Source organism: Garra rufa, chromosome 18 (genome assembly GCF_049309525.1).
Source record: "Garra rufa chromosome 18, GarRuf1.0, whole genome shotgun sequence".
NCBI lineage: Eukaryota > Metazoa > Chordata > Actinopteri > Cypriniformes > Cyprinidae > Garra > Garra rufa.
Genome location: NC_133378.1, coordinates 30,129,439 through 30,147,888, shown reverse-complemented (window position 1 = coordinate 30,147,888; position 18,450 = coordinate 30,129,439). Strand labels below are relative to the sequence as shown.

At 33.2% G+C, this 18,450-nt stretch overlaps 2 protein-coding genes across 3 annotated transcripts; one reads left to right on the top strand and one right to left on the bottom strand.

Moving 5' to 3' along the window:
- The first annotated feature begins 1,170 nt into the window (after positions 1–1,170).
- letmd1 (LETM1 domain containing 1) lies at positions 1,171–7,387 on the top strand. Of its 2 annotated transcripts, none has more exons than XM_073823245.1 (9): positions 1,171–1,289; positions 1,582–1,739; positions 1,842–1,957; positions 2,044–2,126; positions 3,132–3,318; positions 3,422–3,523; positions 3,608–3,760; positions 4,064–4,160; positions 5,810–7,387. In XM_073823245.1, the coding sequence occupies exons 1-9, from the start codon at positions 1,171–1,173 to the stop codon at positions 5,881–5,883; spliced, it is 1,089 nt and encodes a 362-aa protein (XP_073679346.1). In that variant the 3' UTR covers positions 5,884–7,387. The 2 variants fall into 2 exon arrangements, with proteins under 2 accessions (XP_073679346.1, XP_073679345.1); XM_073823244.1 differs by having other exon boundaries at positions 1,821–1,957.
- Positions 7,388–7,446: 59 nt separating this feature from the next.
- On the bottom strand, positions 7,447–18,199 carry cd63 (CD63 molecule). Its single transcript, XM_073823246.1, has 8 exons — positions 18,048–18,199; positions 16,629–16,713; positions 12,762–12,944; positions 10,134–10,208; positions 9,955–10,047; positions 8,182–8,328; positions 7,959–8,042; positions 7,447–7,875 (listed from the first exon to the last, which is right to left on the bottom strand). The coding sequence occupies exons 2-8, from the start codon at positions 16,692–16,694 to the stop codon at positions 7,810–7,812; spliced, it is 714 nt and encodes a 237-aa protein (XP_073679347.1). The 5' UTR covers positions 16,695–16,713; positions 18,048–18,199; the 3' UTR covers positions 7,447–7,809.
- Positions 18,200–18,450: the final 251 nt, after the last annotated feature.

Genomic DNA, 18,450 nt, shown 5'->3' with positions numbered 1-18,450 from the left:
ACACATATCTATACACTACTAGTCAAGTCTTTCAAATGTTTGATTTTTAATGTTTTTTAAAGAAGTATCTTCATCAAGCCTACATTTATTTAATACAAAGTACAGCAAAAACAGTTATATTTTTAAATATTTTTACTATATAAATTCCTGTTTTCTATTTGAATATACATTATAATGTATTCCTGTAATTTCTGAATAAAAGCTAAATTTTTAGCATCATTATTCCAGTCACATGATTCTTCAGAAATAATTTTTATATTTTGATTTGCTGCTTAAAACAGATTTATTATTTTTATTATGTTAAAAACAGCTGAGTAGATTTTTTTCAGGTTTCTTTGATGAATAGAAAGTTCAGAAAAACAGCATTTATCTGAAATAAAAATATTTTGTAACGTTATAAATGTATTTATCATCACTTCTGATTAATTTAAAGCATCCTTTTTATATTATTCTATTTTACTGCATTTTAACTATACACGTGTACATACAAATTTCAGTGTACCAGATCAAATTTAAAGCATCCTTGCTAAATAAAAGTATAAATAAAAAATATATATACATACAAATACAAGTATAAATATATATACAAGTATATATAAAATTTATGTCTATAATTTCTTTCCCCCCAAAAAAATAAATAAACAAATATATTTTAAAAAATATTATATATATATATATCCAAGCTTTTAAATGGTAGTGTATAATGTTACAAAAGCATTTTATTTCAGATAAGTTCTGATCTTTGGATCTTTCTATTGATCAAGGAATCCTGAAAAATAAATGTGCTCAACTGTTTTAAATATCGATAATAAAAATAACAACAAATGTTCAAATAGAAAGCAGTTATTTTAAATAGTAAAATATTTCACAATATTATTGCATTTGCTGTATTTTGGATCAAATAAATGCAGGCTTGGGGAGCAGAAGAAAATTATTTATAAAAAAAAAAAAAAAACATTACATTTTTTTTTTTCTTGTGCCAAGAAAACTCGTCAGTGTTTTGAATGAAGACTCCTGTCACACAAAATACTACGGTATCCATCGACACAAAAATTTGCTGCGCATTGGTTACTATATATGCGGTAAATAAAGCAGCCAATCACAGCGCCGCGCCCGCATTCCATTCTCTGAAGACACGCCCACGTAGAACTGTCAGCTGCTCAGTTCAAGATGGCGCTGTCCTGTAGAGGGGTATGCCGCGGGGCTTCATTGATCCTACTGTGCGGAAAACGACCTGTCGGGGTCAAAGCAAGTCTCTGCACACCTAGACTGGCTTCCACAAAATCCAGGTACTCTTTATATCAAGTTCAGAATGATCGATCATATGTAGGCGGTGGTACACAAAACAGCGTGGTGTTTTTGCTTATTGACTCGTTATAAAATAATACTGAAGATGATGTTTCATCATGAATAATACAATAGGGTCACGGAAAATATATTTCTGATTTTGTATCCTCTTAGTTGTTGGCCAGGAAAAATGACATTCATCAGGTTCATCAGGAAATACAATACATGCCCTGCCCTGTGACATCACGTTATTTATTTATTTATTCATGTATGTATATCTGTCTGTCTTTGTAGTAGTTTGTGGTTTGTTAGGCACTACTCACCTTCACAAGCAAGACATGGGATTGGTCGAAGCGTTGTGTCCGGTCTTAAATGGGCCAATGAGAAATATGAGAGATTCCTGCAACGCCGCTTTCCACGATTTTACATGCTGTATCACACTTTCATGAGGGGTCAGAGTGAATAATAAATATTTAAAATTATTACTGATTTGTTATCCTCACACTATCTCTGGCAAATATGGTATGATATAGGTTTTATGATTTTCTTTGCAGATTTCCGGCTTCTGTTTCAAGATGGTAAAGAAGTGAGAAGAATCGCAGCCCGCATGGTCAGTGAGCAAATAGAGCACCAGAAATTGCCTTACCGTGATATGGAGAAAATCAGACAGGTGGGTCAAAGAACTGAAGCAGGCATTTATGGGATGTATTGCTTTTACAAGTTTATTAAATTGTCATTTTTGTGTGTTGCTTTTAGCTCCGCAGGGACTTAATCAAAGCCATTCCACTGGTCATCATATCAATACCTCCTTTTGCCAACTATTTGGTCTTCATCCTTATGTGAGTATTTAGCAGCTTACTTCGCTGATTAGTCAGTGTCTTTTTAGCAATTATGGAGTATTTGAGCATGTTTGTATTATTAATTTGCTATATTACAATAATATTATTGCAATCATAATATATTTCTTTATTTAATTTTTTAAATTGAAATAAAAATATATTTATATTTTTAAACATTTTTTATAATAATAATAATAGTTTATTATTAATACTTTTAATTTAGCAGTATAATAGTATTATTGTAATATTTCTTTATTGATTTAAGTTTTAAGTTTAATTTTTAACATTTTAATGATAAACACTTTGAATAAGTTGTATTGCTGTTATTATTAAATATTCTTTTTATTTTACAGTACAGTAGTATTATTTCAATAGTAATTTCTTTATTAACTTTAATGTTTTAATGTAAATTTAAATCCTTTTTATTAATAGTTATTAAATACAATAATATTCTTGCATTAGAAATGTCATTATTTAATTTTTAGTATTTAAGTAAAAATTAAATATTTGTATTTTAAACATTTTTAATGATAATAACGATAATAGCTTATTGTTATTAGTATTATTTTTAATTTTAAAGTTTAATAGTATTATTGCTATTGTGATATTTTTTATTGATTTAAGTTTTAAGTTTAATTTTTAAAATTTTAATAATAATAAACACTTAAGCTTGTTATTGTTTAATGTTTATTTTATTTTACAGTACAATAGTATTATTTCAACAGTAATATTACTTCATTGATATTAATGTTTTAAATTTAAATACTTTTTCATTAAGTTATTATATATGCTTTTTATTTTACAGCCCAAAAATTCTTCTGCAATAGTAATATATTTCTTTGATTAGTTTATACATTTAAAAAGTATTTTGAATAATGTGATTTTTTTATTATTAATAATGCTTCGCTATCTTACAATACTTTTGCAATAGTAATACATTTCTCTTTTAAATTTTTATAGTTGAAATAAAAAAATAGCTAATCACATGCCTGCATTATCCTCTAGGTACCTCTATCCTCGCCAGCTTTTGATCCGGCACTTCTGGACCCCACAGCAGCTGGTGGAGTTTCAGGGGGTGTATCATACCCAGAGAGCACAGCACCACTGGGCTATAGTCAAAGGACTGGAGAGAACGTCAACATCTGTCCAAGACAGCCGACTCAAAAGCCGCCTCGTGGAGCTCTGCAGTAAGGTAGCCTATAAGCTAATTTCATGATATTACATACGTGTAAAATCGAAGCCTTTATTAGTCATTTTATTCAGATTTTGACTTTTTAATAAATATGTGTCTTCAGGTCCGAAGTGGAGTCCATCCAGTGGTGTCTGATGTCCATGCAGTGAGAACTTTGTTCTCTGGACCTCCTTTGGGTATCAAGAAAATGAATGCAGATCAGAAGGTGAGCTTCAAATAATCGGCTAGTTAAACAATGAATTGCACTACAAATGTATGTTACTTATTCTTGTTTAAAATGTATTTTCAGAGACACCTCTGTGCATTGCTCTTCCTGACGCCCCACCTCCCAGGCTTCTGGATTGGTCGACGCTTGAACAACCACGCCTCAGAACTCATGCTGCTTGATCGTGCCATTGTCCGGTTAGGCTTGCATCAGTTAAATGACACAGAGCTCAGAGAGGTCAGTGGTCAATTCCTATTTTACCTTTTACGTTCTTAAAGGGATAGTTCAACCAAAAATTTAAATTCTGTCATTAATTACCCTCATGTCGTTCCAAACCCATAAGACCTTCATTCATCCTTGGAACACAAAAAAGATATCTTTAAATGTCTTAATTTGCAAAAATGAACGAAGGTCTTACGGGTTTGGAACAATGAGGGTGAGTAATTAATGACAGAATTTTCATTTTTGGCTGAACTATCCCTTTAAAGAAGCCTTTACTTTGTGATTTTTAGAGACTATTTTTTACATCACATCTTCTAGGCATGTTACGTGAGAGGGCTGAATCCAGACCGCCTGAGTCCCGGACAGTGCCGGGAATGGCTCACACAGTGGTTGCAGTTCTCAACACACCTCAAAGGTACAGATAAAAGCTGTGTTCAAAATACGTAATCATGTATTAGCATGCTACTTTTATTTTGTGTTCACGCCATGTCGTAATTACTAAGTGAAAACCTGGATGTTCAAAGCAGGAATTATTGTTTGTATGTTAACACTAACATCAAAATAATTCTGTCAGTAATCTGCCTAATCAAGTGTCAAAAACAAACAAAAAAACAGCTGTTAAGAAAAAGTGAAAGTTTTTTTTTTTTAGCAGGACATTATTTACCCAGTTATATTTTAGCTGCTTTATTTTATTGTACAGTATTGTACATCTTTCATTTATTTCAATTACAATACTTATATTTGAAAGGCCTTTTTCTCTGAATTGCATGATATAAACTCACAATTAGGAGTTATAAAGTCAGAATTGTGAGATATAAACTCAAGTCTGAGAAACAAAGTCAAATTGTGAGATATAAACTCACAATTCTGACTTTTTCTATGAATTGCGTGATATAAAATCACAGTTGCAAGTTATAAAGTCAGAACTGCAAGATATAAACTCACAACTGGGAGGTTTAAAGTCAGAATTGCAAGATATAAACTCACAATTCTGACTTTTCTCGGAATTATGTGATATAAACTCACAACTGGGAGTTATAAAGTCAGAATTGCAAGATAAACTTACAATTGCGAGTTTTAAAGACATAATTGCGAGAAATAGTCAAATTGCAAGATATAAACTCTGAATTTTGTGATATAAACTCACAATTGCGAGTTAAAAAGATTTAAACTCACAAATGTGAGAAATAGTTAAATTGTGAGATATAAACTCAACAATTCTGAGAAATAGTTAAATTGTGAGATATAAACTCAACAATTCTGACTTTTCCTCTATATTGAATGATATAAACTCACAATTGCGAGTTATAAAGACAGAATAGCAGGATACAAAGTCGCAATTGTGAGAAATAAAGTCAGAATTGGAGGGGGGAAAAAACTATTTTTTTTAAATATCTCGCAATACTGACTTTATAACATGCAATTGTGAGGGAAAAAAAGTTAGAATTGTGAGAAATGTTTTTATTTAGTGGCTAAAACGCTTTCATAAAATAAAATAAAAACAGACGTCCAAATAATGTGAAAAACATTTTAATTTAATGCAAAATAAGTATTGTTAACCTGGCTTTACCTAGTGTTCAGATTTCTGTTCTGGAAATGTATGCAAATTAGTGCAATTAGTAATTACATAATGCCTTATTTGCATACTTAAACATAACATTTCATTTGTAATATTTCTGTATGCAAATTTGCTGAAGACAAGACAAAATATCTAGTCTTCAGCAAAATTGCCTAAGATACTGTATCCCACAATGCAATGCAGTGTGATGCATCAACCAGAAGAAATTGCTATTTTCTATTTCATTTAACTAGCAAAATTAATTTTTACCTTAAATTAAACATTACAACACGATGGCCTGGAATCATTACAGTTTCAGTATTTTCTACGTTTCTAAGTATAGTGTATACTGGCACAGTTTTCAGTATTTGAATGTATTATAGTGCTCTAAAGTTATCTCTTCATACAATCTGAATGATTCTTAACTGGTCTGCTTTTGAAACTCACATGACGGTTACTTTGTTGCACATTCATTGTGGTATTCCATTTCCTTCCTGTTTGATCAGAGTCAGAGACCTCCCTCTATCTGCACTGTATGGTACTGCTCACAATAAACTACCCTAAACACCCTCGTCACTGACCTCAGGAGGAAGTAGATGACTTCTCTTTTTAAAGCTGGGGCCTAAATATTCACCACCACACCCAAAGGCAAAACACCATGGGAACAGACTCATGTATGCAAATCCAAGCACTACAACAAGCTTTTTTTTCCATGAGTCCTTTGTATTTTTTTTTTAGGTTTCTGCAGGAATAATTCTTTACAGGGACTGTAATGCTTTAAAAGTGCTTCTTGGAGGTGTATCCAATTTTGTTTACTTCAGTAAGGAACAGATAGTAGGGACAATGTCATTGAAAGATGCCATTGGGATTCTGGAACTCTAAAATAATATAATTAAAGGGATAGTTCACCCAAAAATGAAAATTACCCCATGATTTACTCACCCTCAAGCCATCCTAGGTGTATATGACTTTCTTCTTTCAGATGAATACAGTCAGAGTTATATTTAAAAATGCACTGGCTTTTCCAAGCTTTATAGTGGCAATGAATGGCTGCATCGATTTGCTTCAGAAGGCCTTTATTAACCACCAGAGCCATGTGGAGTACTTTTTATGATGGACGGATGCACTTTTTTGGGCTTTGAAATCACAACACCCATTCACTGCCATTATAAAGATTGGAAGAGGAACATTTTTAATATAACTCTGATTGCACTCGTCTGAAAAAAGAAAGTCATATACACCTAGGATGGCTTGAGGGTGAGTGAATCGTGGGGTGATTTTCATTTTTGGGTGAACTATCCCTTTCATTTTTAATCCATATTGATAGGGTGTGTAATTAGTGATATACATTTACACTGTGAGAGGTTCTAACCACATCTGAGACAAAAAAAGCATACTGAATATATGCCAAATGCATCCATTTGGAATTAAAGCTCTTTGGTCTTATCTTAACACTTTCATTGTGAATATTTAACAATAGTTGTTCATGCACAATCATTTTTGAATTGCATTTTGTACTTTTGTTTAAAATCTGCACTGACAAGTGACCATCACATTCATTTTTGGTGTCTCTCTTGGGTTGTTCAAAATATGTTCTACTATACAAACCCAGTTTTTATGTTTTAAATCAGATGTCAAAACTGGAAAGAGGTTACAGCCTTTAAAATACTGGAGACAATGTATGTATTCCTTGATATATAATTAAGCTCTATAATTCAGCATATACTTTTTTAAATGCATTTATTATTTATTTTTGAGTTCTCAAAAGGACACAAAGAGCATTGCACCTTATTCCTGTCCTATCTAATAAGAAGCTGTTTGCTGTGAGCACTAGGCTGTTTGGTCAAAGCGTTAATGTTATGCTAAATGAGTCTTGATCTTCTTATACAGCCTTTTAACAGGTGCCTTTTACTTAAGAACACAGGTTACAGGTGCAATACATGCAGTTATCTTTTTATGTTGCCAAATGTGTCACATTGTTTTGTTTTTATATAAAGAGACAATGCTATTTGGTTTGGTGTTGAAGTACGTAGTCAATGCAGTATGAAAAGATCTGAACTTCTATTAAAGGACTTCAAACTTTATGGTCTGTGTTTGCATCCTTATATTTATAAGTTCACTCTTATATTAAGACAAGGACAAGCTTGTTTAGAACATTTTATTCCTTCTTTTTTAACATGAATGTTCTATAAATGTATAAAATTTGGCATATCAGTAATTAATTGATTGTTGTCCTGTACCCCAAAGGAATCTCACTGGTAAAGATTAAGTTTAAAACAATGTCCAAAGTATAAATCGGAGGCTTAACAGGAGACTAATCTACTGGATTAGTCATAGAAGCATAGACATCATAGATATTTCATTCTCAAAGAAAATGAGTACTGTCAACTTACACAGCAAGGGGGAAAATAATTGGCATTTGTATAATAGTTTTAAAAACACCTGAACAGTCTCTAAGAGCTTTAAATGATGTGCAGATATGGGGAAGTGCTGTAGCTAGATGTGATCACATGACCTCATAGCCACTGCGGATGGCTCGCATCAGAATGCAGGACAAAACGATGCCCGTGATCTACAGAAACAAAAATGTATTGTTTAGTGTACAAAGATGTTTTGATGTGCATATAATAGAAAAACTAATCTTGTGGGTCTCACCTGTATAAACGCAATGACCAGAGCTGCCACGGCGATCCACATGATATTTTCCTTTAGAACCTTGTCCAGAATTGGCAGACATCCCTGTGTTAAACAAAGACATAAACAAAATTCTAGTCTTTTTGTAAAATAGAAAATTTAAAACTTGTAGATGTTCTTTGTAAAAATGCCACAGTACAGAGTCAGCCAAACCTCATAGCACTTTAAAAAAGAAGTTGCTTACATCTGTGTAGATCTTGTTGCCATCTTTGATAGCACCTTTACCGCAATCCGTGGTGATGTTTTTACAGCAGGTGTCTGGGACTGAATTGGGATTGGTGAATCTGAATTTCGACCAATCCTCAGAGGAGTTTCCTCCACAGCACTTGAACTAGAAGAAAGACATTACAAATTCATATTTAACTGGCAAATGTATCGTTGCATAAATTCTCACACACACGATACATGTATTCGTATTGAACCATTTGGTACAAGGCATTTGGTTTTGTGTGCATTTTACTTTCACTTTCGAATTTTCAACACTTTCGAACAAAACCGTGACACTGTTTTCTCCGAAATGAATTGCAATTAATCGTGATTCCACCTTAAGATTAGTTTTTAAATATACTTTTATATTGTAATAAATGTAGAAACAACATATAGACAGGATATTTGTATATTTCTCAAATTAAATCTTTAAAAATCTTTTAAATCTTTGACTATAGGTATCACTGATATATTACTGATGTTTCTAAGAATTTTTTATATTTTCTTATATTTAACCATTGACCACTCAACATTACAGTATAACTGAGAGCTATCAATTTAAACATTTATTAATTATTTATTTACTAAATAACTTCTAATTTAAGTGAACTTTAAACAGTCTTCACATTAACACATTATTTACCTGTGCCCTTTAGCAAGTGGGAAATATACAGAAATTGAATAAAGTTATCAAACACTAAATTCTAAATAAAATATAGATAAATCCTTAAAGCTACAACAGTTATTGATTTCCACTTCTGGGTTGCTGTGATGAACGTGACGCAGATCTGACATGCATGTCCGTAGTTTTATCACAAAGTTTTATTAGTATTATAGCCATACAGGCTAGCCTTGTGTAGAGCTTGGGAGATGGTTGTCACATGCACAGACAGAACAGACCCAGCCATAAAGCCTTGCCTTCAAAGTTGCCTTTTGCCTCCGGTTGCTTCTCTTATCAATGTCCTCCTGGCTCTGTCATCCACTTTGGATGGACGGCCTGATCTAGGCAATGTGCTGGTGGTGCAATATGCTTTCCACTTCCTAATGATGCTCTGAACAGTACTCCGTGCGATAATGTTTTTGTAGCCTTCACCTAACTTGTGCCTTTCTACAACTTTATCCTGGAGTTCTTTTGAAAGCACTTTCCGAACCATGGTTAATTCTTTGCCGTACCATGCACTACTAACAGTGGAATCTCTAAGAAAAACTTGTTTTATTCTGAAGTAATCAACACCACTACTATTGATGTCAGGTGGGGCAATGAGCCTGGTGTTTATTTAAGTTGATCACTTACACCTTAGCAACTTTAAAATGGTATACTCTAAAGGGCTGATCACTTTACCAAACCAGGCATTTCACTGATTAATTTTTAATAATCCTCCAGATTTTTTTAATGATATTTTTTACTTTAATAATAAGGATTAAAATGTGTACAAGCAGCTCAAAAGAGTTAGTTATTTAATTTTCCAGGGTGTAATGTGACAAAAGGTAAAGGTTTTCACAGGGTATGATTTTCTATAGGCACTGTATAATTCAAATTTCAGAGAGCAATTACAGCACAAAGTGAAGTTTGTCACGTCCTCACAAGAGGAAACAGGATGTCAGTTTAGTGTCAACAGATGGCACTGAGCAAACAAAATGGGAGAAACCCTTGAGACACATTCATGTGCATGTGAAAATGGGAATCGAAGCAGGCTTTGTTTGGACAAGCATCGCATTCAAAATGTGAGTTTGGTTTGGGTTTTCCTACCTGTTTCTGTATAGAATCAATGGCTTCCCTGTTTTCTGTTTCATTGTATCTTGTGATCATGACGTCAAAGCCTTTGTTCAACATTTCAGTCATCTGCAGAGAAAGAGAAATCATTATGAGCCAAATGGTACTGGGAAGCAGATTAATAAAAATGAAGTGCCAATGAGAAGAGTGCTCACGTTTCCACGCAGGACATATCCAGCAATGGCGGCTCCGATTTCAGTGATGACGATGAGGGAGAGAAGAACAGCAAACTAGGAGGGAATAAATAAAGGACAGGTATTTCAAAGATTTGAATAATTTCTAGAGAGCTGGTAGGTGCTGTGCTAGTGTATTTGTGTACGCATACAGTTCATTCTAACTGTTTGTTTCCATTTTAGTCAAATATGCAGATACACATCTATTCTTCCCATTAAGTGTTGTGTCATGAAGAATCTGGTTTGACTTGTTAGCCCAGTGTTGACCATGTCAACACAGACATGCTGCAGCTTTACAGCAGTCAGTATATAAACAAAAGCATCAGCAGCAAGTTAGTGGAAATATAGTCTAGATGTAGTGTAAATAGTGTAAATGTGTACTAAGTTACTTTGGCAATACTTAAGGTCTGAATGAAATCAAAATTTACACTATTTAATTTGTTAGCACACATTGGCAGTCTTAAAGTGAACAATTAATCTGTGCAAGTTAATCTACGGAAAAAAAGTTTTGTCTTGGTAACCTTTAATCTTTCCGCTCTGGAATGCCATTCCTTCTCTGATGACATCAGTTTCAGAGCTTGGGCAGAATTTTCTTAACTACTCTCCTCAAACTGTTAATTTGCCGCAAGCGAGAGATGCAGGAATCATACTCTATTCAATATTCGGTTTCAGTTGGAAATACATCACAAATACTGAAGTCAGCAGCAACTTCCGGTTCACACAGACATTAATATTAGTGTGCTGCACCAATGAACTTTAAGGATTAGGTCACTCAAGAATTGAAATTTCGTATAACTCACTCACACCCAAGATGTTAATATCTTTTCTTTCTTCAGTCAAAAAGAAATTAAGGTTTTCAAAGAAAACATTCCAGGATTTTTCTCCATTTAGTGCACTTCAATAGGGATCAATAGGTTGAAGGTCCAAATTGCAGTTTTAATGCAGCTTCAAAGGCCTCTACACAATCCCAACCAATTTATATACTTTTTAGCCACAAATGCTTGTTTTGCACTAGCTCTGCGTCCTTGACTTAACACATTACATAGTCACATTGAAAAGGTATGGAAGCCCATTTCCGCCAGTGAATAAAAATAAAAAATTGCAACTTTTTATCTCACAATTCTGATTTTTTTTCTCGGGATTGTGTAATATTGCAATTGTGTAGGACTTTTTTCTTAGAATTGAGAGATACAAACTCACAATTGCGAGTTATAAAGTCCTAATTTTGAGATAAAGACTGATATGTTCTCAGAATTGCAAGTTTATATCTCACAATTCTGACTTAACTCGCAAATGAGTGTTATAAAGTCGCAATACTGGAAAAAAAAAAGTCAGAATTCTAACTTTTTATAACTCAATTGCGAGTTTACATCACTCAGCAACTTTATTTATTAGAATTGCTACTTCATTTCTCAGAATAGTGAGTTTATATCTCAGAATTGTGAAATAAAAGGTCGCAATTACCTTTTTTAAAAAAAAAAAAATTTAGTAGCGGTAACAGGCTTTACAAAAAAAGGTAAAACAACAATTTTGGATGATTTTGAAGTTGAAGGAGAAAATTAGATGGATTTTTTTTCACCCTACCTTACCTTTTTGACCGGAAGTACACAGACAAAGAACTAACCACACATGACCTTTTACATAATGATTACATAAAGTATATACTTTTTTTTTCTTGAAAATGACCGATTGTTTCACTAGATAAGACCCTTATTCCTTGACTGGGATCGCTTGGAGCCCTAAGAAGCTGCACAGAAAATGCAATTTGAACCTTCAACCTGTTCAAACCTACTATGAAGGGGGTATAATAATCCTGGTATGTTTTCCTCAAAAACCATAATTTCTTTTCAACCAAAGAACGAAAGACATGAAGTTCCTGGATGACATTGTGGTGAGTAAATTATCAGGAAATTTTAATTTAGGAGTAAACTAATCCTTTAATTAAAACATACTATTTCAGTCAGTTGTTAACAAAAACACTGTCCACTACCCAAGTGCATGCCAGATTTTAGCATTCATTTATATTTTCTGTATTCTTTTGCCAATTTGTGAATTTAATCTGTTTGTTAGTATTATTTATACTACTCCTGATTAATTTTACAAACATGTCCCCAATCTTTATTTAATGTCAATCTATTTACATATTTAAATATATGTAACAAAATATTGAAATAATTAAATTACAAAATAAACAACAAATAAAACTAATGCACAACTTGGAAAAAATCAACATTTATTTAATCTTAGCATTTTTCTCCTTATTCGGCTGTAATTCATTACAGCTGAGGTAAAATAAGATCAAAACAAACCTAACAAATTAAAACCAAAATGTATGGATTTCTAAACTACTTCCTATTTACAAATTTAAAAGCTGCTTACTGGATGGTGTCTTTGCCTATGTTTACAAAGAGCTTGTAGTCTAATAGCAACAAATATAAGAATAAATTGTGCAAACAAATTTTAGCCCCTAGTGCAAACAGCTGAAGCATCCCATTAAACCATTTCCTCTATCTTAGTCAAACTGCCGAACGACAATTGGTTTACATTTATTTAAATCCCTGAATCTCATTATATGCGCTAGAACATGAATGTTTTGTCACACATTCTTACCATGGTGACCATGCACTGATTCTCCTTCCAGGCGCCACAACAGCCAAAGAATGCGATGAAGAAGATGACGACTCCCACTATGATCAATACCAGAGGAGACCCAGAGTATCCTTTCAAGATGGCCGTGGCATTGATAGAAACTTTAGCCAATACCCCCACAACTATTAAGGCCAGGCCACACAGCTAGGGATAAAAGACACAGAAAGGAAGTGTGAAAAACAGGCTCTTCAATAAGGATTTATTTATTCCTCATTCTGTAGTCAAACTGACATTACCTGCAACTAACTTTCATTTTAAAAAGAAGAAGAATTATATGGAAACATAAAAATGGAAAGAGAAGAACGATGATAAAAAAAGAGACTCAAAAAAAGAGGAACTGAAGCCTCCAGACAGAAGCAGCATGTCATGTTTGGTTTGCATTCTCAAATCATCTCAAAGAGTCAAATGAAATAAACAATCAATTCTCATTTAAATCTATTTTATTATGTAACTATCCTTCAGTTTAGAATGAGTCATTTATTTCAGCTAGGATATTTCCACTAAAGATGTAAAGAAATGAAAAAGAAAAAGAAATGATACCATAACTTGTTAGTTATGGGATGTTAGGATGATAGCATTGGCATTAAAGATAAAAACAAAAAAGGGAGTTGTAACTAGGTGTGGGTAAGTTTTAGAAAATTCTGAGAGTCTTTGCAGCTTTCAATAAACTAACTGCTATTGGCAATGGCTTGAAAAAAAAATTGTGACAGCAATCAGGAAATTAGTTATGCACCATCATTATCACACTGCTAGTGTGCTGTGTAAATGTCTTCTACGTAAAGTAGGACTGATCGGCACAGCTGAGCAAAGTATAAAGGATATTTAGCAATACGTATGTGTCAGCTGTACAAATGTAGGATGTATGGGTGTCCCACAGCAAGTCAACAACCCAGATCAGCTTTTATGACTACACCGATCTGGCTTACATACAAAGCAACACCCGTGTAAATATTTGAGGGTAATAAGTAGCAGCAGGTACCTGAACAAAACTGACAAACCATAATAGGACAAATCCTGCTGAGTGAAATAAAGATATATGCTGAAATTGTCAGGAGGGTCTATTATTACATACAGAAACACAATGTCCTTAATAAGGAGTGGTGTTTAATCATCTGTCAGCAGCACATATTCCGGTTGGCCTTTGGCTTTTTTTTTTACTGGAAGTGTCACAGATGACGTTGATACTCATATGGGAAAGTCACATGATGGCATCACAAATCGATCACATGACTGACACTGAACTTTTACATTTCTCCTGCTTTCATGGCGCAAAACTCTGAGTAGTTTTTCTTAAATTTTCTTTTCTTTCCTAATTCAAATAAATGTTGTTGCTACAAAGCAAACAACTGTAATTCTCAAAATCACTTGAATTGTTAATAAATGAATGTTTGGTTTGTATCAGGAAATGCACTCAAAGTGAAATTAAAATTATCTGAAATTAACAGAAGTGGAACTCTTTCATTATTATTTAAAAAAATTTTTAAAAAAAAGTGTAACTGAAACAAACCAAAAACCAAATCCCTTGTTTTTGTGCTTTCTAACATTACAGTTGAGAATCTCTATTTGATATAATGTTTTATACAGATGCCACAAAATTTCCCAGGGAAAGTTACATTAGTTCCACATATGTACTGTTTTTAAACCCATCTGAACTGTACACATCTTCTTCTAATTGTGACATATTTTCACAACCTCTTTCATTTATTTTGTTCATTAAATACCATAACTAAGATTTCTTGTGTCACAAATCTTCTTTAGAGATTTTTGCCAACTTTCCAAGTAAACAGATAGTAGTTTATGTACTGTGGGGTATAGCAGAAAATGAAATATAAAACTCAAAACAAAAATAAGATGAGGGGAATCCCAGAAAGTGCTCAAATTGCCACTCAAATGGTAATTATATACACTACCAGTCAAAAGTTTTTGAAGAGTAAGAGTTTTATTGTTTTTTTAAAGACATCTCTTCTGCTCACCAAGCCTGCATTTATTTGATTCAAAGTACAGCAAGAACAGTATAATTCTAAAATATTTTTGTTATTTAAAACAAACTGTTTTACTGTTTTCTATTTAAATATATTTTAAAATGTAATTTATCCTTTGATTTCAAAGCTGAATTTTAGCATTATTAATCCAGTCACATAATCTTTCAGAAATCATTCCAATTTGCTGCTCAAAAAACATTATTATTAGTAGTAGTAGTAGTAGTAGTAGTATGTTGAAAACAGCTGAGTATATTTTTTCAGGGTACTTTGACTTCCGCATTTATCTAAAATAAAATATAGAATTTATTTCAGATAAATGCTGATCCATGGATCTTCCTACTCAGAATCCTGAACAAATGCACTCAGCTGTTTTAAATATTGCTAATAGTAATAATAATAAATGTTTCTTGAACAGCAAATAAGCTGTTAGAATGATTTGAAGGATCCTGTGACACTGAAGGATGACGTAATGATGCTGAAAGGAATAAATTACATTTTAAAAAATATTCAAAAAGAAAGCAGCTATTGTAAATAGTAAAAATATTTAAAAAAAAAAAATACTGTTTTTGCAGTACATTGGATCAAATTATCTTCTTTAAAAAACATTTTTCTTTAAAAAAAAATCTTACTGTTCAAATACTTCTGACTTGTAGTGTATATAATAATGTACAAATGCAGTTTAGGTAATTCAATCTATTCAAATAGTGCAACAGAAACTAAAGACCAGTCTGCTTGTGTGATCACAGGAAGCATAGATGAAATAGGTGCAAAAATGAGTTTGTGGCCTTAAGCATATCCACATCTAAGCATTTGTGAAAAACAAGCTGTCAGCTCATACAAGTACATGGCCATTAGCAACTATGTTGTCAATTTGAAAGACAGAGTGCTATACATGCAAGAATGTTTTATTTTGTTTGGGGGTTTTTTTCAGGAAAAATATCACTAAATGCTCAGGTTACACTTTAAAAAGAGTGTATCGTGTGCGCATTTACACCAGGGAATGCTAAGACACCATACAATGTCAACAGCACAAGATGCTGTGATGTGAGATCTGCATGTGAGAGCAGTGCTTTGTGTGATCAAACAAACCTGCTGGGGTAAAGTGAGTGAACACTTTAATCCCCAAAGTCAGCTAATAGCGAAGCGTTAACAACAAAAGCACATTTCTGCATTAGCGACGTTTCAAATGCTGTGTTGAGTTTTTCTACAAGTTGGGATGATAGTTTAATGAAGTTGTAAACAAATCAATGTAGTCTGTTTTGAATTCACAACAATATTCTCAAGCATGTAATGCGAAGGTTTACCCAGTTCCTGAATAAACACCCTTGCTCATGAGTGATCGGTCTTTGAAAGCTCAACAGCATTATTTGATCTACATACTAACACTAAATGACTGCATTCCTGTCATCTGACAAAGCCAGGAAACACGTATTCCTGAATGTTGTGAAAGTTTTTGGCCTTCTCCCACTCTGAGTCACTATAAAAGAAAACTTATTCTGCTCCGTTCAACTCCTTGACTGGCAAAACTGTGTCATAGTTACTACGAACTCTCAAAACTTTGAGGTTTTGAGGGGGAGGAGGAATTGTGAAATACCGCAAGACTTGTCCATTTTATTTCTCCTTTTCACGTCAAACCCACTCACAAAACTCAAGTCAACATGAAGCAGCATGAATTGTAAAAAGAGAGAGTTAGGAAAACATTCTGTATAAATCTTTCACAACAAAGCCTCCAGATAATGCAATAAGCCAACGGCAATTCAGAAAAATGGGTCGGCAGTTATAACACATGCCGTAGCTAGTGCAATATATAATGTGAAATAATGCAAACACTATTTTTTTCACTCACCCAGAAGATGAAATTAAAGAAAAAGAGCAGGTATTTGACACATTTCGCTCCTCCTTCTACAGCCATGTTGCTTTTTGATTAAATCCTGGTGGAAAAATAAGGTAAAAACACAAAAATGAAAGTAAGTTACCACACCCATTACCTTTAACACCTGCAAGGTTAAAAATACAGAACAATATGTAGGTTAGTTGGGCTAATAATTAACTGTATATTGCTGAAAGTCAAATATCCGTTTCAAGCAACTGAAAGAAACCATAAACAATGACAAGAAACTAAAACAATGTCAAAGCGCAAGATGAAATGTGAAAGAACACAAAGTGATATTATTGAACTATGATTTTAAGACAGTTCTATAAATGACTATAACCTTTAAAAAGGTGAATAAATGAGTCAAATTCTCAGATTTTTCAGGGTGAATATGCTATGCTTGATCTAACAAAATTACTTGAAATTAACTCCAAAATTATTTTTTTGAGTGGCTTATGTCTCATCCAGGGTGTGATGTCAGTTTTTACAGTATCACTGGACATTAACTCAAGAGGCAAACAAAAGAATAACCACACGATTTGTAGAATTAAATGGAAAAACTTTTTGTCGAAGATGTTAAACAAAATATCTGACCTTAATAGTCCTTATTTTCTTTAACCAGACTAAAAGAAATCTAATCAGGTCAAATTTAACATTAAGAAATGTTAAAACTGTTCACTTCTTAACTAACAAGGAACAAAGTAAAACCGTGAGAAAGGTGAAGTATTACCTCATCTGAGTGTAGTCACGAGATTAATAGTCACCAGAGAGTTTAGTTTGTTGTTTTAAATCAAGTGTGAATCTTTCCTCTCAAAATGGCTTTAAAGGCTATACTGAGTCAGTAAGCCACTTGTAAATAAATAATAAATATGTAAATGTTTGATTATGAGAGCATTCGACGATATGTCTTGTTTGTTTCTGATAATCCCCGTCTTTGTGTTATACAAACGCCTTATTTCTTAACTCCCACGCGAAATTCTTAACTTTGAAAGGTTTATTTTTTGGCATTTTAAGTGTGACAAAACACAAGTTTCGCATGTTTAAAACGAAGCCCACCAATTCGTCTGACGTTTTCAAGACTTTCAGGGCCTCGCTTTTTCCGACAAGTTTGTTGATATTCAAGCTACGACACAAGGAAATCGCAAAGGAGAAGAAACAATGTGACTATTCACTAGGTTAACTAAATTGCACGTCGCGTGTATTTTTAAGGATTTCAAGTTAAAACTAATTACTTAGGATAACAAATAACGAGCGTTATTCCTTATAAACGAATATAACACGTGACATTCGACTCAAAACGTCGAGTTTACTCGAAAAATTTCCGTTACATGTTAAATTAGAGGTGACTTGCCCCAGTCGGGAAAAATATCGGCGAGAAATAAAAACGCTTACCTCTGGTTAAAATGCCAAGTCTAGCGTGCAGGAAACCTGTAGAGTGAAAATTGGATGCTCTCTGTCCAAGCAACAGTACACGGATATGAAAGTCGTCTGTCTGTGATCCTTCCTATAAGTGCACCCCACCCCTTACTTGTAGAGGCTGAACCTCGTACAAAAATCAGCTGTTTACTTTGTTTTATGTCTTATTTGAAAGCCCTAAAAGATATCAAATAGTTTATGTGGTTAGTTTATTGTCGGCAACAATGCAAGCGTCACATTTTAAAGGTGCACTCAGTTGTTTTAGCTACTAAATAAAAAAAGTGTTTACACTTATAAGTGAACAGCAATAATTAGGCTTAAGATGAAGACTTAAGTCATATCAGCTGTTTTATTGTACATGAAGAGAGACGATGTTGAC